The sequence below is a fragment of the Sciurus carolinensis genome, chromosome 3, assembly GCF_902686445.1.
Source record: "Sciurus carolinensis chromosome 3, mSciCar1.2, whole genome shotgun sequence".
NCBI lineage: Eukaryota > Metazoa > Chordata > Mammalia > Rodentia > Sciuridae > Sciurus > Sciurus carolinensis.
In genome coordinates, this window is record NC_062215.1 from 16,611,041 (window position 1) to 16,634,618 (window position 23,578).

The window sequence follows — 23,578 nt, forward strand, 5'->3', positions numbered from 1 at the left end:
AACAAAAGTTTTTTTTTTTTTAATATGGTTCTGTTATATTCAAACATTTTTGCCTTGTTTAAGAAATGCTTCCATAGTACCACTTTATAACATGTAATTAACAAAATTAAATGTCTAAGCTGAGTGTGGTGGTGCACACTTATAATCCCAGAGACTTGGGAAGTTGAGGTAGGAGGATTGCAAGTGCAAAGCCAGCCTCAGCAACTTAGTGAGGCCCTCAGTAAGAGCAAGACCCTGTCTCAAAATAAAAATTAATAAAGGGTTGGGAGTGTATTTCAGTGTTTAAGGACCCCTTTGTTAAATTCCCAGTACTAAAAAAAAAAAAAATTTAAAGTCATGTATAACTAAGAAGAACCAATCTTAAAAAAAAAAAAAAGTCTGAATACACCAAACATGGAAAAGAAAGTGGATTCCTAGAATATCTTATTTGGGTATGTTACTTACTAGTGAATATGTAAAGTGATACAACTTCTTTGGACAACAGTGTGGCATTAATTTGTATACCTACAGTTTGTATATATGGGTATATATCCAAGAAAAACTCTAGTACATACACGCCAGGAAATATGTCATGGCAAATATTTTCACAGTAGCAAAAACTCTGAAAGAACCTCAATGCTCATCAGTGAAAGAGCAGATGGATAAAATGTGATACATTCATACAAGATAATATTATACATATGACTAAGCAAACTAAAAGCAGCATGCAACAATATTAATAAATCTTAGTCATCCACTATTAATTGAAAAAGCCCCAAGAGATTACATACATCATGATAAATTTTTTACTGAAGTTTTAAAAACAAAAAATAGTTATAATTCTTGGGCTGGGGTTGTGGCTTAGTGGTAGAGCACTTGCCTAGCACGTGTGAGGCACTAGGTTCGATCCTCAGCACCACATAAAATAAATAAAATAAAGCTACTGTGTTCATCTATCACTAAAAATATTTTTAAGAAGTTATAATTCTTATCTATCTTACAGAAATATATATCCATAACAATAAAACTATATAAAAATAAAAGCATGGATATCATAAGCATAAGTCTCAAAATAATGCTTACTTCAGGTTGGAAAATCAAAGAATGGATTGTTTAATAAACTTTATGGATAAATTAAAGTTATTATTAAGGTCCTAGGTTTTCATTTTGGGTGGTCAGGTCAGAGTATTTATCATATTATTAAAGCACCACTGCACAACTAAATATGATTAAGTAAGTCATCCATAGACCAATGATGAGAATATATCATAATCCAATCCAGTAAACAATCTAATTATGTGTACCTGAGGCCCAATTTTTTAATATCATTATTGTCAAATAATGTTTTTAAAACATAAAAATGTTTTAGAACATACAACAAAAATGATGTTTTATAACATTTTAAAGATTAGCTTTCCTATAATTTGTAATCTTACCAATTTAAATTAATACTGAAAAGAAAAAACTTACCATCAATATCAATAGTCTTTAGTGCCTGCAGCATTTCTGAATCACTTAGAGAAATCTTCAAGGTACCAAGGACCTTTGGCAGATCATTCACATAAATCTTACCACTTCGAATTTTACCAAAAATTTTACAGGCTTTAAGAAGTGCTGCACATACATAACAAAACATTTAGTTAATTAATGCAAAGGAAAAAATATCCTTATTACCTCTACTCTCTTGAAAAAAAATAATCATTAAAAGAAGAAAGGGGAGCAAACATTTATTTTTCAGATTCTTTACTTTAAAATCTATCTCATGATTTATTTAGATATATCTGGAGGACAGTGAGAAACTGTCAGAAAAGTCATGCAAAGATCACATAGGAAAAGCTTTCCATAAGTTTCCCTGGGAATATTAAATACTTTCTCTGTGCTCCCATATCTATCTCAACCAAAGGTCTGGTATTACAGACTTCTTGCTTGTCAATATCCTTTACTGAACTGTCAGCTTCTAGGAGGAAAGATATTTTCATTCTTCGGTTTCCAGTTCTACTTCAGAATAGAGTGTCAAAAAAGAAAGCCTGTTGAAATAATTTGGTTTAGTTTAGGTAAATACTATATTTTATTTTCAGGAAATAGTGCTAAATATAAAATAAAGATTTTTAAATTATGATAGTGACTTTAATAATAAGAGTTTTACTGGAGTATTGGAAGTGAAGCCAGATTTCAGTGAAATAGGAAGCAAAAAAAAAATGGAATAACTAATGAAAACAACTGAAGAAGCTTCTCTGAAAAATAAGTATAAAACTGGCAAAGAAAACAAAAAAAAATCTGAACCCAAATTAAAAGTGAAAGAGTTACTCTGCTGATAGAGAAACTTCTCCAAAAAGATAAAAGGGAAGACTATGGGTTGTGTTTATAGGTAAGTTTATGGGTAGGAACAGCAAGGAGTTTAGGAAGATTCCTCCTAACAACCTTTATTAAAATTACGAAAAAAATAAAGCTACTCTGAAAAAAATAAATCCTACTTCTGGGTATGTATTCAAAAGAACTGAAATCAGGATCTCAAAGAGCTATATTAGTATTGCATGCTCACAGCAGCACTTCTCACAATAGTCAAGATGTGGAAACAGCCTGAACGTCACCAAAAGATGAATGGATTTAAAGGGGGGAAAAAAGTGTGGTATATAAATACAATGTAATATTATTCAGCCTTTAAAAAGAAGAAAATCCTGTAATAAACAATAATAGGAATAAGCCTGGAGGACATTATGTTAGTGAAATAAGCCAGTCACAGAAGGACAAATACTGCATGATTCCACTTGCATAAGGTGTCTGAAACAATCAAACTCATGAAGCAAAGAATAGAACTGTGGTTGCCAGGGACTTTGGGGAGGAGAAAGCAGGGAGTTGTTAATCATGGATATAAAATTTCAGTTACACTTCATAGACTGAAGCAGGAGAATCACAAATTCAAGGTCAGCCTGGGCAATATAGCAACAAATAAAACAAAAATTTACACAAAATAAGTTTTAGAGCTCTGCTGTACAATCTTGTCACTATAGATAACAATACTGTTATTTTACACCTAAAACTTTGTTAAGAAGTAGGTCTCATGCTAAGTGTTTTTACCATAATAAAAAAATTTTAAGAACAAAAAGAAATGGGGGAGAAAATAGCCACTTTCATATAGTTCAGAGAAGCAAATTTTAATATTTTAATTAAATAAAAGTTTTTTTTTTTTATTTTAACAAATAGGTGTGATAGGGTTTAAGATTTGAGGAAAGACATGACTATATGAAATAGGCACCAAAGGAAATAGGAGAGAGCTCTGGTGAAAACTTAAAGTAATGCCAACCATGCTAAAAAAAATGTAGCAGGGTTGGAAATCATATAAGGGCACCAAATAGGGGGGGTCAAGGAAATGAAATTGTAAATAAAAAGAGGTGAGAGTATAAGAGATTGTGAAGAGAGAACAAGACCTGACAGTCTAGATTTCAACATGATGACCATGTTTGATTTACAGCCATCATTTCTGGTCAGAGAAATGAGGTATGAAGCTAGAGCAGCACAGGGGTGATCCACGTGGGCACTAAGATGGCTAATACGATGAGCAGAGTTAAGAAGAAAGAACACTATGCCAAATCACTCCATAAATACAAGGAGAAGCCCAAGTTACCGTAAAAGTCAATGTCAAGGAGTAAAGGGTAGCATACACCTTAATATTAAGGTAATCATGAGAATATTCCAGTGAAATCAATACAGCAAAACATATTTATAGACTAAACAGTCTACTTTTGTTTTCTCATGGCCTGCAGCATTTACCATATAATGTAATATCAGTTGATATCATAAGCCTCTGGAAATGGAAAAAGAGGTACTAACTGCTGAAAGAGCATATAATCGGGAAATTTATTCAAGAAATTCTAGAGCTTCTTATTACCATTTAATTCTTCTTGGTAAAAGTGTCCTTGAGGTATTTCTTCATATAATGTCAGGGAGAGGTTAGAATGCATTTTCTTTTCCCTGTCAAAGAAACATTCATATTAGAAAGCAGCAAAGAAAATTATATAAAACCACCTTTTAAAATATTAGCAAACCTATCAAATAACCTGTGATTCATATATTCATCTCTCTCTCTCTTTCATCCTAAGAACCTTTCCCAAAGAACTTTCAAGTGACAAAGTTGCATATTCTTTCTCCCATAATTCCCACCTTATTTCTTTTATACAATGTATCTGTAGGGAACAGAATTTACAGACCCTAGACAGTAAATAGAGCCCATTCTTTGGTTATAGTCCAATTTTCTAGTATTTTACAAGTCACATCAATTTTTTTAAGAAAGTTGTAATAATAAGGCAAATGAAAATGTCTTTAAACAGTCAAAGAATCAAAGATCTCATCACCTGTCAGTAAAAATATCTGGAAAAGATGATTCCTCTGATATCATTATAAAAAATAACAAATCATTTATCATCAGTATTAGAAGAAATCTTAAGAGGGCATATAATACATAATTCTTCTACAAAAGTGGAAAATGAGGCCTAGAGATATAAAGTGAATTTTACAAGAGACTAAATTAAAATATGTCAATTAGTACTCAATTTAAGTCTTCCAATCATAGTGCTCTTACCTCTACTTGATCCTTCCTAAAAGCATAATCTCTTAATTTGCACAAACTATTTGATATTACATTTGCAAAAGAGACAGATAACTCTGGAAAATAAAATCCCAATCTTGAAGCAACAGTCAAGGAATAGAATTCAATGATTTAAATACCGAATAACCGAGGAAGATGTACAAACAGGTAATGAAGTCTTGTGAACCCTGTTTTGATTCGGCAACTGGCATAAAGTGCTTTCTTTCCTGGTCATCTTCTCCTTTGACAGCTTCAGAGAGGGAGAGGCAATCTAAATCCAAAAGCAAGTATGTTGGTGCCTGAGATCACCCTAGTAATCAATGACTCTTGGAAAATGAATCTCTTAAAGATAATCATACCTTGGGCTCCTCACCTGGCTATGCTTCTGATGTAATTGCTTTCTATAATTAAATTGCATTTTACATATGCTAAACTTTTAAGTAAACTGTACAATGTTCTTTTTGAAAAGCCATGTTTTTCTTAAGTATACAATTAATTGGGTTCTATTAATATTCTGTCAATTTGCAGTCATGAATTTTACAGAGCAGGGAAAACCTAAGGTATAGTGAGGACAACATGACTCAGTCACCAGACTAGGCTACATATACAGATTTTAACTATAGGTGCAAAATAATGTGAAGAATCAACACAGTTATTCAGATGACATATTTAACTATCATCATGATTGAATAAATTATCCACTTAACCCTGCATGTAAAAACATGGTTTAAAAGAGAGAAACAGCAAGATAGATAGAAAAGTACCACTTTTGAATGAGGACTCTAATTATAAATGTCTTGAATTTTACATGGAACCTACGACCTTGAGTTTCAAAGACTATTCAGAATGTAAAGAGAACATTCAAACCACAAAAAATTGATAGAAATTGATACTGAGATCCAATGTAAAGCCAAAATCTTCAAATCAATGTTCTCAGCAAAAGTAGGCTAGGAAAAAACTTACCTTCACTGGAGGAATATGCAGAATATAGTTTCTTTCTGTCTCAAATCTGGGCTGGAAAATAAAAAGAAAGAGAAGAAGAAAGACCATTCCTCCTGATCAGTTATAGCCATGTCTCCAGACACATATGAATTTGTAATTCAAATCTACACTAAATATGTGGGCCAGGAAAACAGAAATTTTAAAAATTCATTTAAAGTGATCCCAGACAGGTAACAGTTATGAAGTGCAAGACAGAAGCAAATGCAAATTCTCAAAAAATTTTCTTGGAGGTAGAGAGATTTATTCATAAAAGATTCCCATATATGTAAATCAAGTATATGTGAAAGAATGAGCAAAACATAAAATATTCAAGGACACAGTTAATATGAATGAGAATCATACAAAATGACTGATTTAGATTCCCCACAGATTTCACATATTTATCAGATACCAATCTTTATCAGGTACCCATGATGAAGTAACTATGGAAAATGAGCAAAGAATATGATTTAAGGCAGATTTTAAGAAGCACCAAATAAAACTTTTAGAATTAAAAAATGAAATCATTGAAATTGAAATCTCAATGCGAAGGCTAAACTGCAAATTAAATTCAGGTGGATGAAGAATAAGTGCACCACAAAGAAGATAAGGAGAAATTACAAAATACAAGTTAGAGAAAGAGAAATTGATGAAAAATATGAAGTAATATTGCTATGGTTTGAATATGGGCTGATGTGTTAAAGACCAGGTCCCCACAGTGAGTCTGGAAGTACTGACACCTTTGAGAGGTGCCACTCAATGATAGGCCCCTTAGGTAACTGGGAGTCTGACTTCAAAGGGGACTATGGGATCCTAGTCTCTCTCTGTCTCACTTTCTGCTTCTTAGTGCATAAGGATTGTGGTTTGCTCTGAAACCTACTCCTGCCACTACATGCTGCCCCATCAGAGGCTCAAAGAATGGAGCCACTTGAACTGAAAACTCCAGAAACATGGGACAAAATAAAGCTTTTTCTCTTTAAAAGTTAATTTTTCAGGTATTTTGTTATAGTAACAGAAAGTTAATACAAGTGTGAAAGAACATGAAGAACAGAATGATAAGGTCCAACATACATCTAACAAGAACCAGAAGGATAGTAAAAGATTAAGGGAGAATAAATACTCTAAAGCAATGAATTCAAATTTTCCAAAAGTGATGGAAGGCATTTGTTCTCAACTTGGGGTGCACAATGAATATCAAAATAGATATATAAGAAGAAATACTGAAATAAAAAGCAAATGTAGGGGTTAATATGGCGAGTCTGACATTCTTCAGATCTGTTTCTAGGTCCCTCCTATGCTCAGGAGTCCCATGCTTCTGTGCTACACGGGTGCTGAAAGAACCATAAGGAGAATGCTGGACACCCTGGAAGTCAGGAAATGATACCCCCGGTTCTAGCAACTTTCTTTAGAAAAGATGTCATTTTTCTACTTCTCATCAGTGGAAACCCTCGTTTATCATTGTCTAATTGATCAAGATTGACAACTGCATCCCCAGAAACAATTCTTGCCATCATAATGCATTTGCTGGAGGTGGGAGACCAAAATGGAGATCTCCAAGGGCTCTCTGAAGATGTTGTGTAGAGAAGTTGCTACCGGGGCTGAAAAGAGGTGGATTATGAACTGTGAAAAACAACTGAGGTGCTTGCAGGGCAGCCACCAGCTGTATGGCTCCACGCTTTCTATGGCCACTTCTGACCAAACGTGTTAATTGGAACACATCTCTCCTGTTCACACTAAGTAGAGAATGACTGGACTCATCTGGAAATGGGGGACACAAGTAGTGCCTTGCCCTAGTGGAATGGTGTTGTGAACCTGAGAAATCATGAGGAGAATGTATCACTATGTAGAGTGGATACTGTTAGGAAGTAGTTATTAATAAGCAATGGAATGCACAGCAAGGTCACAGGGTTACTTAAGGTTACTCTTAAAGTTCTTCAAATTCCTGCCAAAGCACTTCTTAGAAGAAGATATATAAATGGTCAACAATACATTAAAAAGTTCATCATCTCTAGCCATTAGAGAAATGCAAATTGAAACTACACTGAGAATTCATTTCACTCTAGTCAGAAGGGCAATTATCAAGAATAAAAGTAAAAATAAATGTTGGTGAGGATATGGGGGAAAAGTTACACTCATACACTGCTGGTAGGACTGCAAATTGGTGCAACCACTCTGGATAGCAGTATAGGTTCCTCAGAAGCACCAAGTGCTGTCGCACATGCCTATAATCCCAGCAGCTCAGGAGACTGAGGCAGGAGGATCAAGACTTCAAAGTCAGCCTCAGCAAAAGCAAGGTACTAAGCAATTTAGTGAGACCCTGTCCCTAAATAAAATATAAAAAGGGCTGGGGATGTGGCACAGTGGTTGAGTGCCCCTGAGTTCAATCCCCAGTATCCCCCCCAAAAAAAGAGATTCCTCAGAAAACTTGAAATGGAACCACCATTTAACCCAATTCTCCCACTCCTTGGTAAAAATCGAAAGGACTTAAAATCAGCATACTACAGTGATGCAGGCACATCAATGTTTATAGTAGCTCAATTCACAATAGCTAAGCTATGGAACCAACCTAGGTGCCCTTCAACAGATGAATGGATTAAGAAACTGTGGTATATATACACAATAGAATACTACTGAACCATAAAAAAGAATGACTTTATGACTTTTGCTGGTAAATGGATTGAACTGGAGACTGTCATGCTAAGTGTAATAAGCTAAACCCAAAAAAACAAAGGTTGAATGTTTTCTCTGATGTGCAGATGCTAACACACAACAAGGAGGGGAGATAAAGAATAGAAGTTCATTGGATTAGGCAAGGAATGGAAGGAAGGGAGGGGGAATAGGAATAGGAAAGATAATAAAATGAATTGGACATAACTTTTCTGTGTTCATATATGAATACATCACAATAAATCTCCATATCATATACAACCAGAAGAATGGGATCCTAATTAGAATAAATAGAATAAAATACACTCTATGTCATGTATATCTAAAAAGAACATTTTTTAAAAAAAAGTTCGGAATAAAATAGGAATAAAAGTAAACAAAAAAAAATCAAATGTAGGATGTTGAATGATGACTCCACAAAAACATATGTCAATGTCCTAATCTCTGGAACCTGTGAATATGACCTTAATTGAGGAAAAATTCTTTATAGATGTAAGTTAAGGATCTTGAAATGAGGTATCTAATGACAGATGTGCTCAAAAAAGTAAGGAAGAGGGAAAGTTGAGATAGAGGAGAGAAGACCATAAAGACCCATGTGGAAATGAAGGCAGAGACTGAGGTTATGCTGCCACAAACCAAGAAACACTACGGTCATTGTTAAAGTAGCAGAAATGTCAGGAGAGGACACAAATTTAAAAAAAAAAAAAAAACTGGTTTAATGGAGAAAGAAAGGTAAAGTTTTCATAATCTCCTGACAGAAGTCCTTATTTAAAAAAAAAAAAAAAAAAAAGAAGGAAAACCAAGCATGATGGTGCATTCCTAAAGTTCCAGCTATTCAGGAAGCTGAGGCAGGAATATCACTTGAGCCCAGGAGTTTAAGTCCAGCATGGGCAACATGAGAGTCCACGGAAGGAAGGAAGGAAGGGAAGACAGGAAGAAGGGAGGGAAAGTAAAGAAAGGAAAGGAAAGGAAAGGAAGAAAAGAAAAGAAAAGAGAGAGAGAGGCTGAGGCAAGATGATCACAAATTCAAAGCCAACCTTAAAAACTTAGCAAGGCCCTGACTCAAAATTAAAAATATTAAAAAGGGGTAAGGATATGACTCAGTAGTTAAGAAAAGAAAAAAGATGAGAGAAAGAGGAAGGAGAAGTAACATTTAAAATAATGACATTTCAAAACCTGGACTTAAAATACACAAGAATGTTTGCGATCCAAGAACAATATCTGAAGGTGAAAGGAAATTTTCCAAATATTTACCTCAGTTCTTCTGCTATGCAGTTGTAAAGTTTTCTTTCTCCTGATCTTTTTTTCTCCTGAAAATTCATATTTTTCTTCTCTACTTAGGAATACTGATGTTTTATACCTAAATCACATAGAAATTAGAATAATTCCTAGATTGTTTTGATTCCTTTTTCCTTCTTTTCAACATTTCATTATGGAAATTTTTGAATGTAAACCAAAGTAGACAGGATAATATAATGATACCCCATATGTACCTATCACCCAGCTGCACTAACAGCCAGTCTTATTCCTTCTATATCCTTATCCCTGCTCTTATCCTTTATTATATTGAGGTTAATACCAGTATCATATTATTTCATTGCAAAGATCTTTTTTTTTTTTGGGGGGTGGATACTGGTGATTGAGCCTAGAGACACGCTACTATTGAGTTACATCCCCAACCTTTTTCATTTCTTATTTTAAGACAGGGTCTTGCCAAATTGCTAAGGCTGGCCTCAAACTTATGAACCACCTGTTTCAGACTCCCAAGTAGCTGGGATTACAGGCTGTGCCACTGCACCTGGCCTCATCTGTAAAGATTTCAAATATACATCTCCATAAGGTGTTTTTTTCTTTAAAAAACATCTAAAATACTATTATGAAATATTAATAGGCATTTATTAATATCAAGTGAGATAATCAGTGTTCAAGTTTCCAGCTGTCTCTTAAATGATATAAAATGAATCTACATCGTGCACAACCATAGAAACAAAATGATGTACCCCATTTGTGTACAAAATCAAAATGCAGTCTATACAAATAAAAAAATTAAAAACTGTTTCAACACTTTGCATCAAGATTCAATAAAATCCCCATGTTACAGTTGGCTAATATGTCTTAAATCTCTCTTCATTTATAGCTTCTTTCACTTTCTGCTGCTGCTGCTGATGATGATGATATCATTTGTCCTACAGATTTTCCAGTCTGGATTTTGCTGGCAGTTTCATCATGGTCATAGGATTTAAAAGTCTGATCATATTAATGTTTAATTTTTTAGGGTGGAAGTACAAAACCACTTGGTTTTTTAAGTGGTGTTTTTCCATCAGAAGTACATAATTTCCAATTGGCTCTATCATTTTGAATATGTGAATTTAAATATATTTGATGTAGTTTAAGTCCCTGTAATAATTATTCTTTGTTGATGCTCTGATTTTCTCATCTTCAGTGGAAAAAGGTGGAAGCTTCTTCAAGTAGGCACTTCGGTCCTCCTGATGCATCACTGGTAACATTCTTCCTTAGCTTTCTTATCTGTGGAAGTCAACATGTTCTGGGCTTCTCTGTACATTTTCTCTCCCAGACCTGAAATTGGCCATTTCTCCAAAGAGCCTTTTAATAAGAAACAGTATTTCAAGGCTAAAGTCTGGGCACTAGAAGCACTAGAAGCTGAATGGCCTTTTAACAATCATTCTGCTTGATTACTGCTTTTATTTCTTACTTCCACTTCTTATTGTACTGCAAAGAACTTTCACAACACAAACATCACATAAACTATACAAGATAAATACAATTAGCCTGAATCAAACTGGAAAAGACAAGACCCATACTCTTGGAAAACTACATAGTTTTACTTCAGATAATCCAGGATATATCTAAATTTCAAGGACCAACACAAAATTATTTTTGAGTAATTCTGTTTCCTATTGTGTTGAATAAGAATGATTCTGGGCTGAACTAGATCCCAAACTTTGTCTTCTTCACATTGTAATCACCTGGGGAGCTACAGAAAATACTAAAACCTATGTCCCATTCTCAAATATTGTGGTTTAATTGTTTGGGTGTGGCCTGACATTTGAAGTTTTTAAAAATACCCACGTAATTCTAACATGCAGACAAACTGAAACTCACTATGGCAAACCCCATAGGCTGTTCCTGTCCAGGATTCACATCAACTGAGTTGCATCTCCTCATATCTTGGAATAGTACCTTACTCTTCCTTGTATGCAAAACTGAAAGTTCTTTCAGAAATGGTTCCCTCTTTAAAACAAGGGCTGCCTAGGTAATACATAGGATAATGACTAAATTATATCTTTACCATCTTTAGGTAAATTTAGTCCTAAACAAACTTGTAAAATAAGAGAAATTTTTATCATACATCCAGCAGATACTTTGCCTTTTTGACTCTGTATCCCTTTTAAAACCAGTCCCCTAAATTCCTATCCTGAGATCCATTACCTTGCTCTTAGTACCCTCTTATAGTCTTCTGGTCCCATAGGAAATGATTTTCAACTATTTTGAAAATAAATAGGCTAAAATAAATTTTCTGTTGAGAAACAGTTCAGAAAGAGAATATATAAAAACAAACTATTTCACAAAGCAATACTTATTCATATGATGTGAAAAGTACTCTGTCATCAATTCTAAACTATTTCCTTAAAAAAACATACTAGTAGTGACTTTCTTTTTGTATATTTGTTATGGTGGTGGTTTGGTTTTGGATTTTGGGCTTTTGTTTTGGTTTTGGTTTTTTGTTGTTTTTGGTACTAGAGTTTGAACCCAAGGGTTCTTAACCACTGAGCTACATTCCCAGTCCTCCTTTACAGGAGCTCACTAAGTTGCTGAGGCTGGACTTGAACTTGTGATCCACCTGCCTTCATCTCCCAAGTCACCAGGATTACAAGGCATGTACAACCATGCCCAGCAACTAATAGTGACTTTCTAAACTGATTTCATGACCCAATAACGGGTCACAACCTAAAGTCTACTGCTGCTTCGTCTCTCCCACCTCTTCCCCATATATCCAATACCTGGTTCAATCATGGTTTCCTCTCTGCTACATGACTTTGGTCTTTCATCTTCTTTTCTAAGAATAAGTGTACTTTTAAATTATGAGCTGCCTCAAACATCTTATGAAATAGAGATGATTTGGTATAAATAATGAATAGTTCTAAAATATTTGTCCTGTATTCCATTCCTCTGGGGCATGTGTCTCCAAGGTGCTAACCCATTTTGAACAATGCTAAAGAAAGAAGGTAAGGGACATTCCCCATACCTTCTACTCCTTCCTAGATAACAAGTTTTATTGTGGTCTTCCAGAAATAATTGACTTGCTTTTGTCATCTAACAAACAGAAATCATGGTAAAAATGTTAGGTTAAATAAAATGGAAATACAAACTTATAGTAGGTAGAGATTTGAGTTTAAGTGCCTCTTTAATCACAATGCACAGATAATTCCCAACTTCACCAATTGGTAAGACCAGCATATAGTTGGAAAAAGATAAAGTGAGATATATCCAGAATGTTTTCTCAGAGCTTTCTTCTTTTTACGAGAAGCAAGTTTTCTATTTCAATCTTTTAAATATTAAAAATAAACATTATTTATTCTGTATATATGCAAAAGGCTAGAGCTTCTTTTGTAACTAACAAAAGGTACCAAGGCAATGAAATACACACAAAAAAAGAATTAATGAATATTCAAATGATTTAATTTCATGGAAACCAGAACCCAAGCTCAGATGGAAGAACCCTTCTCTATTTCCTTCCTAAATTATCTTTAAGATAAACTTACGGACAGATTGATAATTGCTGCCTTCTCATTCATATTCTGTGATAGATAACAGGCTTCCACATGGTTGTGCCAGAAGCGAGCAAAGATGTAAAAAGGGTTAAAGCTATACTCGTGAAAGAATGGCCACAAATACACAACATAAACTATGTGGCACTAACAAAAGCATAATTCAAAAGAGTTAAGATCAGCATTTTTAGCTTACGTATTTTCATGTTCTGGATTACAACCCCTAATTTCAGGTGAAACTTTCTTCACTGTTTTAGAAACTTTGATGTATTTCTTGCTTTCAATATTTCTTGTTGGCAAGTTGGTTCCAAAAGAATTAGAATTATTATCTGATAAGTCAATATTTTCTTCTGCCTGTGAACAATCAAGAGTCATAATTATACATACTCCCTTTGTACATATACATTAAACACAACATTCTGGCTCTAATAATTCATTTTAGATCAGTATTTTTTTCTCAAATAGTGCTACCAAAGGGAATTTTGTTGAAAAGTATTTTATTCATTAGTGCATTATTATTTCAGATTACCTACTCTAAATCTCACCAGTTTTCCTTTATGCATTATGCATCTATAAAATACATGACATTCATTAATATATCTAACAATACCTGAATCTAGTTCTTAAGGCATCAGATTGAAAATATTTACCATATGCTTTACAAAGCAACAATTTTAGTCATAAAAATTAACCATACTTTAGATGCAAATCAAAGGCATGATCCATGAAAGAAATAATTGATAAACTAGACTCCATTAAAATTTAAATTTTTTGCTCTATGAACAAACATATCATGAGAAGGAGAGAAAAGCACTGGGAGAAAACATGTGCAAAGAACACATCTGATAAAAGACTATCATCCAAAATATACAACTCTTGAAACACAGCAATAAAAAAAAAGAACAACCCAATTTTTAAAGGGCAAATGATCTATCTGTACAAATACTTAACCAAAGAAAATGTAAAGATAGCAAATACGCATATAAAAAGATGCTCAACATCAAATGTCATTAGTAAACTGCAAATTAAAACAAGATACAGAGATTAGCGAACAATACAGTCAGGATGGCTAAAGGTGACCCCAACAAACCAAAGGGCAAGATGTCTGCTTATGCCTTCTTTGCGCAGATTTGCAGAGAACATAAAAAGAAAAATCCAGAAGTCCCTATCAATTTTGCAGAATTTTCCAAGAAGTGCTCTGAGAGGTGGAAGACAATGTCTGGGAAAAAGAAATCTAAATTTGATGAAATGGCAAAGGCGGATAAAGTGCTCTATGATCAGAACATGAAGAATTATGGACCAGCTAAGGCAGGCAAGAAGAAAAAGGACCCTAATGACCCCAAAAGACCACCATCTGGATTCTTCCTGTTCTGTTCAGAATTCCGCCCCAAGATCAAGCCCACAAATCCTGGTATCTCCTTTGGAGATGTGGCAAAAAAGCTGGGCGAGATGTGGAATAACTTAAGTGACAGCAAAAAGCAGTCATACATCACTAAGGTTGCAAAGCTGAAGGAGAAATAAAAGAAGGATGTGGCTGACTGTAAGTCTAAAGGAAAGTTTGATGGCAAAAAGGGTTCTGCTAAAGTTGCCAGGAAAAAGGTGGAAGAGAAAGATGAAGAAGAGGAGAAGGATGAATAAAAAACTGTTCATCCCTCTTCTTGGGAATACCTTAGAGTAGGGGAGTACTGTGATTGACACATCTTATTTGAGAAGTGTCTTGTTACTCTCATTAGGTTCAATTATAGAATTCGATCATGATCATATTATAGTCTCTCAAAAGTGACCTAGAAATTGTCAGTGGTTTACATGAAGTGGCCCTGGGTGTCCAGAGCACCCTGAAACTGTATCAAAGTTGTACATATTTCCAAACATCTTCAAAATGAAAAGGCATTCTCATGTTTTCCTCACTCTGTACACTTTGCTATTGGTGTGACAAGGCACTTGAAGATGTTTCTGGCATTTTTTTTTTTAATTTGTAAGTGGTATTAACTATATGGTTATTGGCTAGAAATCCTCAGTTATCAATTGTACATATCTATAGTCTGTAAAAAGAACAACACAACCAATAAGAACTCTTCATGCTCCTTGCTTGGCGTTGAGGCTGAGGGGGAAGATGCCTTTTGGAGGGGCCATAGCTCAGGGCGTACAGTGTGATGACACTGCAGTAGGCATCCATTTAGTTTCAGGTTGTCTTATTTTTGTATATAGTGATATAGCATCTGCTGCCTTTCTTGTTGTGGAAAAGGTGGGGTTAGCTGGCATGAGAAGTGTTTGAATTTTTTTTAGTTAAGTACAGTAGATTTTAAACTTTGCTTTCAAACAAACTGTAGAACTCTTCATTGTCAGCAAAGCAAAGAGTCACTGCATCAATGAAAGTTCAAGAACCTTCTGTACATAAATACAATTTGCAACATTATGTTATTTTCGTATATTTAGAATGCTGAAATGTTTTTGAAGTTAAATAAACAGTATTACATTTAAAAAAAGGTACCACTACACACCTGTCATAATGGTGAAAACCCAATAATGAAAACTATAAGACATTGATAAAAGAAATTGAAGAAGACACAAGTAAATGAAAAGATATACCACATTCATGAATTGGAAGAATTAATATTATTAAAGTGTCCATACTACCCAAAGCAATCTACAGATTTGATCAATTCCTGTCATAATTCCAATGTCATTATTCAAAAAATATATAAAAAACAATCCTAAAATTTGTAAACCAGAAGACTTCAAAAAGTCAAAGCAATCTGAAGCAAAACAAAGTTAGAGGCATCATACTTCCTGATTTCAAATGCATTATAAAGCTACAGTAATCAAAACAGCATAGTACTAGCATAAAAACAGTCACATCGACCACTAGAATAGCACTGAAAATTCAGAAATAACTCAAGTATTATGGTCAGTTGATTTTTGACAGAAGTGGCAAGAACACCCAATGGGGAAATGACAGTATCTTCAACAAACAGTAGTTGGAAAACTGAATATCCACATGCAAAAAAAAAAAAAATTGAAAAAGAGAATGACACTGCTCACTACTCATCTTACAGCATATACAAAAATCAATTCAAAATGGGTAAAATAAATTGTAAAGTTACTGGAAGAAAACCTTTGGGAAAAGTTCCACAACACTAGTCTTGGCAAGTATTTTTTGTTTGTTTTGTATTGTTTTAATATAACCCAGAAAGCACAGACAATAAAAGCAAAAACAGGCTACTAAGATTGCATGAAGGATACAGCTCAGCAGTAGATCACTTGCCTATCATGCATAAGGCCCTGCGTTTGATCCCCAGCACCAAAAAAGGGGGAAAAAAATGGAGGGGATTGCATCAAACAAAAAACCTTCTACACAGCAAAGGAAACAACAGCATAACAACACAACCCACAGAGTGGGAAAAAATATTTATAAACCATACACCTGATAAAGGGTTAATATCCAAATAAGGAACCTAAGCATATCAAGAAAATAAGCCAATTAAAAAGCTGGCAAAGAATCTGAACAGACAATTCTCAAAAATAAACACATATAAACCAAATGTGTTAGCATATGCCTGTAACCCCAGCAACTCAGAAGACTGAACCAAAAGAACTGCAAGTTTAAGGCCAACTTCAGCAACTTAGCAAGACCCTGTCTCAAGTTAAAAAATAAAAATAAACGGACTGGGAATGTAGCTCAGTGGAAAAACACCTTGGGTTCAATTCCTAGTACTGAAAAAAAAAAATTAAAATGACCAACAGATTTGAAAGAAAATGCTCAACATCTCTAATCATTAGGAAATACAAATTAAAACCACTGTGAGATATTACCTTACACCTGTTAGAATAGCTATTATCAAAAAAAAGATAAAAGATATCAAGCATTGGCAAGGATATGAAGAAAAGGGAACCCTTGAAAACTATTGGTTGGAACATTAATTGGTGCAGTCATTTTTGGAAAAGAGTATGAAGGTTCCTCAAAAAACTAAAATTAGAATTATCATATGCTCCAGTAAGTCCACTTTTGGGTATGTATTCAGAGGAACTAAATAGTATGTCAGAGAGATATCTGTATTCCCATGTTCATTTTTTATCATTATTCAAAGTAGCCAAGATATAAAATCAACCTTGGTGTCCATGGACAAAAGGACAATGAAAATGCAGTATATCAACACAATGGAATACGATACAGACTTAAAAGGAAGGAATTCTGTCAGACCCAAAAACGTGGATAAAACTGAATGAAAGCTACATGAAATAAGCCACCACAGAAAGACAACCCTGTGTGATCTCACTTATATGTAAAATCTAAAAACCCTGATCCCATAAACACATAGTAGAAAGCTGTTTTACGAGAGGCTGGAGGAGAGAGGGAGGAATGGGGAAAGGGAAAATATTGATCAAAAGGTACTAACTTTCAGTTACGCTGGAGGAATAAGCTTTAGTGATGTGATGCACTGCATGGTAACAACATTTGTTAATACTGTGTATTTCAAAATTGCTGAAAAAACAATTTTTAATATTCTTATACCAAAAAATGGTAAGTTGTTGAGGTGATGGAAATGTTAATGAATTTAACAGAATCATTCGGTAACTTATACATAGAAGAAAATACCACATTGTATCCCATAAATATACATAATTATTATCTGTTAATTTTAAAATTCAACAGCAATATATTTAAAAGGTGAAAATCCCAAACACTATAAACAACAAATATAAACAAGAAAGTGAAGCAAAAGGACTCATTCATTGTTGGTGAGAATGCAAATGGTAACAGCCACTTTGGAAGACAGTTTAAATTCTTTGATCTCCTGAAAAATTATCCAGGTCCCTACCTCCAAAAGATATTCCCACCCATACTAGATGACAGTTCAACATACGTTCACTGAAAGAGCTCAAAAGTCATATCAAATATTAGGCAGGTTCCTGAGGACTTTATTACTCTCTAAATTTGCTTAATGATCATGGATGTATAATAATATAAACTAAAAAAAAAAAAAAAAAAAAACACAGAAAAACAAGGAATCTTTAAAAACTGTCTTGAATAAGTACCTGGCAGAATAAATGTGCTTTTGTTTCCATCTTTCTGTTGAGAGATAAATTCCGCTCTTCAGGATTCAAAGGACCTGATCAACAAGTGTGACTGAGCAGCAGTGCAAAAGGATTTCCTTCCTGTCAGAAAAAGAAAAAAATCATATGCCTATTTAGGAAATTTAAGTAATAATATTTATCCATCTGAAGTTATCTCTTCAATGTAACACTCACTTAAGGTATAATACCTAGCAACGCAGATATATGGACATGAGCTCTTTTTTTTTTTTTTTTTGAAGACAGTTATTAGATTATAAATCACAGGAGAGCATCCAATCCCTTTGTGGTATAAAGAAGTAAATAAATGCATCTCAAATGGCATGAAAAGCAGAGAAATCCAATTATATTTATTCAAATAAACCCTAAGGAGTAGAACTACAGAAACAGCAATGACCATGCTAAAAAATGCTTACTATGTGCTAAACATTACATTAAACACTTTGACATGAATTATTGCATTTATTTCTCCCAACTGTCCTTTAAGGAATTGCCATTATCCCTATTTTAAAGATGAGAAAAATAAAGTCTTGGAGACAAATGAAATTTCCCAAGATCACACAGCCAGCAAGGAAAGGAATCAGAATTTGAATTTAGGCAAGCTAACTTCAAAGGCCATGCCCTTCAGCACCATACAACATTGCCTCTCAAAACAATACTACTACAAACAAAAGATACCTTAGCTTTACGTAAGACCACAGATTTTCACATCATGCAACTGTAATAACCAATGCTTTTGGAATTTCCCAAATTTTTCACAATTCTTTTTACTCATATCTGAGCCACATCTGAACAGCTATTTATTATATTATTAGTTATGTTACAATATATTACAATACTAGTTGTAACCATCAGTATCTTTTTCATATTAGAAAGCTATTACTCTGTCAAGTGGTACTTTTAAATAATTTGCATTTATTTCTGAAATATGCTATAGTAATTACTTTTGAATGTGATATATCTATCATCTCTGGAATCCAAAATATGTTAAACAAAATAGGTTTAAAAATAAAATGAAATCACATTAACAATAGCCAAAATCTCAAGAAGAGATTAGAAATCTATACAGGTCTCCCCAGGAACCCATTCTATGCACTCTCTTCTAGACCTTCTCTAATCTGTTCAATCTTTAATTCTAACCTGTTTGTCACAGCAATACTATCTTCATTATCCTTACTATCCTCACTATTCAACATACACTAATCATTTGTATATTAATTTTTACATAGATAGCTCTTCTATCAACTACAACATAAAAGAACTGGGACTGGTAACTTATTCTTGAAATTATTTCTCATAGTATCAAGCACAATGGTATATACAATAATAAAAAGAAAAAGGAGAAAATGAAGGATGCTGATGACAGGGAGTTCTTCAATCATCCATTCATTCCTCAATCTGTAAATTCAACATAGATTTATGGTATGCTTAAAATGCTAGGCTCTCTTTCTGGGCCTGGGGATATAGCAGGAAACAAAATGGGGAGGGGGGAAATTCTGGCTCATAAGAAGTTTACCTCCTAGTCAAGGAGAGATGACAAAATAGGAAAAAAGTGAAATACATTGTACTTGCCAGTTATCTGTGATAAATACTAACAAGAAAAAAAGTAAAAGGGAGGAGGATATGAAGCATGGTATAGGGGGAGAAATGCAGATAATAGAAGGGTGGCCAAAGAACACTTGACTGAGAAGGAGACTTGAATGTAGAGGAACTGAGGTAGGGAACCAATGAGTATTTTAGAAAAGAGGCTTAAGTTAGAAAGAAGAGCAAGTACCAAGGCCTAGGACAAAAAGGAGCCTCACTATTCAAGAACAGTAGGAACACATAAGAGGCTGAAGCCAAGACAGCAAAGAGAATGGAGGAGGAAGGCAGGTCACCAATGACCCCTTGGTAATACCAAGAACTTAAGCTTGGACTCTGAAGGGGTGGGAATCATTAAAGAGTTCTGAACAAAGGGAGACAAGACCTGAAGTCCTTTCTGAAAACCAGCCAAATGTTTTCTCTGATAAGTGCATGTCAATATACAAGGAGGGGGTTGGGGGGGGGGGGGACTAAGGAACTTCGGATGATGTAGAGGAAAATGGGGTGGGAGGGGGTGGGGGACAAAAAGATAGTAGAATGAGACAGTATTACCCCATGTATATGTATGATTATATGAATGGTGTGAATCTACATTGTGTACAACCATAGAAATGAAAAGTTGTACCCCATTTGTGTACAATGAATCAAAATGCAATCTGTAAAAATAAAAAAGATTTTAATAAAAAAAAAAGAATCAGTGAAGAAAGTACTTCAAAGAGTAATCAATTGTGGTAAAAGGTGCTATTGATCTTCAAGTACTAAATGACTGATTAGGTTTTGCAAAGTAGAGAGGACGCCCACAATGTTGAGAGGCTCCACCGGACGGAATGGTAGGAAGGCAGCGTTCTTGGAGTGAGAACCAGGAGGTGAAGGTGGATGCTGGAGACATAAAGTAGGGTAGACTCATGGAGTTTCTCTGTAAAGGGAACAAGAGAAGTAACTGAAGAGGAAATGGAGTCATGAGGACCTACAATGAGAAAAATAAAGGCACGTTCACTGAAGACCATGTAAGACCTGCCACTGGAGATACCTTCCCCTTCCACTCACACTGCACCTCCCTTGCAAGTCGCCCCACTCACTTTTCCCCTGCAAATGTCCCTGAACAGCAACTGCAGACACAACCTCATTGCACCTATTGTCATCAATCAGCCTTTCCACATTAATCACCTGGTCTGTCATGTTTGCCTAACGAATACTGAGTAAATCTGCACCAGGGCAAGAACTATGCTCCGCTGGGTTCCCACAGGCCCTGTTTTTCCGAGGCAAACAACTCTGGGAAGACAGTCAACATGTCAATAAAGAGGCAAACCATGGGGAGATGGAAGCGCCAGCCGCAGGGCCCGGGCAGTTTCCGGGCCACCGGCTCCTCCACCCTTCTACCATCACCACTTTCTGAGGGACCTCGTGACCAGTCTCCGTCCTCCTCACTCTACCCCTCTGACGACCCGGATGGGGCGCCTCGCCTTCCTTTCTGGAACCTTCCTTCACCCCGCTCCTTTAATGTTCTCCTTCGTCCTCTCACCACAGGTCATTCTCCTGCCTCAGGCTGTAAGGGTTCTTCTTTCCCCTCTCCTCAGCAAACCTAGCCTGGACCTCTGGTCCGTCACGGCTGCTTCTATCGGCCCCCTGGACCCTCCTGGCCCTGCACCGCCCCTCCCCACCTCAGGCTGAGGATCGCTCCCGGGGCAGGCAGGTGTGCACCAGGCGCCTCAGGTCCCCACGCGCGCGCAACGCCCTGGCTCCGCCTCCTTCCCGGGCTCCCGCGCAGCGCGGCTCCGCCCCCGAGGTCACCTGACCGGGCCCGACGCCCCGCCCACCTAGCGGACCCAGCGGGGCCGACTCAGTCCCTGACTGCGGCTATTGCCGCGCGGCTGCAGCGGCCGCCTCCACCATCCGGGCCCCGGGGCGGGCCGGGGAAAGCGGCTGAGCTCGCCGCCGTCTGGGCGCCGACTGGAAGGCACTGCGGTCGAGCCCGTCGGCCCCACCTCATAAGAGGCTGTGACCTCACCCGGCGCGCCCGGCGGGGCCTGAGCGCCAGTGTTTGGAGGTGGGGTACTTTCCGCGCGCGGTTCTCCCGCGGCCCCGGATTCCGTCCTCCGACCTACCCGTTCGCTGCGCTTTCTCTGGTGCTCTGCTCTCTCCGGGCGTAGCCTGACCCCACTTCAGTTTGGTTTTCTATTCATCCTCTGAATACCTGCACCCTCCCTTTCTTCCAAAGCTTGCGGTGTTTCTTGGTTTCTGCTACTTAGTATTGATCTGTAATCCCAGGGCCTCGAAAGGTGGAGGCGAGAGGATCGCAGATTGGAGGTCAGCCTTACCAGTTTAGTGAGACCCTGTCACCACCGCTCCTGGGTTCAATCCCCAGTACCGAAAAACAAGTAAATAAATAGGATACTTAAAGCAGCAGCTTTAAGTCCGTTCTTCCCAATACTACCTTTGGGGGTACTCTTTCTTTTGTAAAAGGTAGTTTGATTTGCTTTTATTAAATCAGCTTTTTGTACTTATGCAAGTGAAATGATGGTGGCAAAAGAAAAAAAAAATGCTTTCTTCAAATATTATACCCCTAAAACGTCGTATAAATCCAGTTCAGCCGGCCGCGGTGGCGCACACCTGTAATCCCAGCGATTGAGAAGCTGAGGCAGGAGGATCACAAGTTCAAAGCCAGCCTCAGCAACTTAGCGAGACCCTGGTATCAAAACAAAACATAAAATGCGCTGGGATGTGGTTCAGTGGTTAAGTGTTTCAATCCCTGGTGCCAAAAACATCCAGTTCAGTGAAATTAATCATTTTCTAGGGCCATACTAAACTAAATTTGTAAATGCCTTGTCAAGAATATTTTGTAAATATTTTTCATTTAAAAATTCCAATACTTAAACATCCTTTATCCTTTGTAAACATATCAATAAGTATGTTTATGTGAATCTATCCGAACTTGAGTTCTCTGTTATTTACATTGAATTGAACAGCACAGGTTTTAGACTGATACAATTCACATTCTTTCTTTATTGCACCCAGTTGAGCAAATTACTTATACTCCCTGAGTCTGTTTTCTATTCTTCAAGGGTTTTAAGAATTTTAAAATGTATATGTAGTATTAGATAAATGTTCCAATATTTAATTCCTTCAGTGATATTACCTGCTCATTGGTATCTTAAAACCTTGCTTTGTAATCTTTTAGAACTTTTATTTCATTTTTTTATCAATAACTCATTATTGAATATATATGGGGGTATAATGTGATGTTTTAATATATGTACATAATATGGGATGATTAAATCAAGCTTATAAAATAGATCACCTCACTTATCTTTTTAGGGATGAGATTTGAAATTTTAACTCAGCAATTTTTCAATAAAGTACTTTGTATGCTTTACAATATATTTCAAAATGTATTCCTCATATGTGAAACTTTGTGCCCTTTTAACAGCATCTCACAGTCTTCTCTATCTCCCAGCCTCTGACAACCAACATTCTATTATTTCTTTTTTTTTTTTTTTCCTTGAGGGAGTGAACACAGGAGCCCTTGACCACTGACCTACATCCCCAACTCCCAGTCCTTTTTTGATTTTTCATGTTGAGACAGGGTCTCCTTAAATTGGTCTCCAACTTGCAGTCCTTCTGCCTCAACCTCCCAAGTAGCTTGGATTGCAGGCGTCTTCCACCATACCTGCATCTACTCTCCATTTGAGTTTCATCTTTCTGTGCCTCACTTAATTCACTTAGCATAGTGTCCATCAGGTTTTTCCTTTTTGTCACATATTGCAAGGTTTACTCTTTTAAAGCTAAATAATATTCAATTTTGTATATATACCTCATTTTCTTTATCCATTCAGTCATTGATGAACATTTAGGTTGGTTCCATATCTTGGCTATTGTGAATAGTGCAGTAACAAACATGGGTGTGCAGGTGACTCTGATTGAC

The 23,578-nt window shown here is 35.9% G+C and overlaps 1 protein-coding gene and 1 pseudogene across 1 annotated transcript in view; one reads left to right on the forward strand and one right to left on the reverse strand.

Moving 5' to 3' along the window:
• The window catches only part of Efcab13 (EF-hand calcium binding domain 13), a 163,110-nt gene extending 141,815 nt beyond the window's left edge, over positions 1-21,295 (reverse strand). Inside the window, 7 exon segments of the mRNA XM_047543767.1 lie at positions 1,450-1,593; positions 3,869-3,951; positions 4,705-4,835; positions 9,467-9,572; positions 13,199-13,356; positions 18,040-18,159; positions 21,179-21,295. Coding sequence (XP_047399723.1) covers positions 1,450-1,593; positions 3,869-3,951; positions 4,705-4,835; positions 9,467-9,572; positions 13,199-13,356; positions 18,040-18,069 — 652 coding nt within the window. The 5' untranslated portion in view covers positions 18,070-18,159; positions 21,179-21,295.
• Positions 14,062-14,640, forward strand: LOC124980857 (high mobility group protein B3-like; annotated as a pseudogene).
• Positions 21,296-23,578: the final 2,283 nt, after the last annotated feature.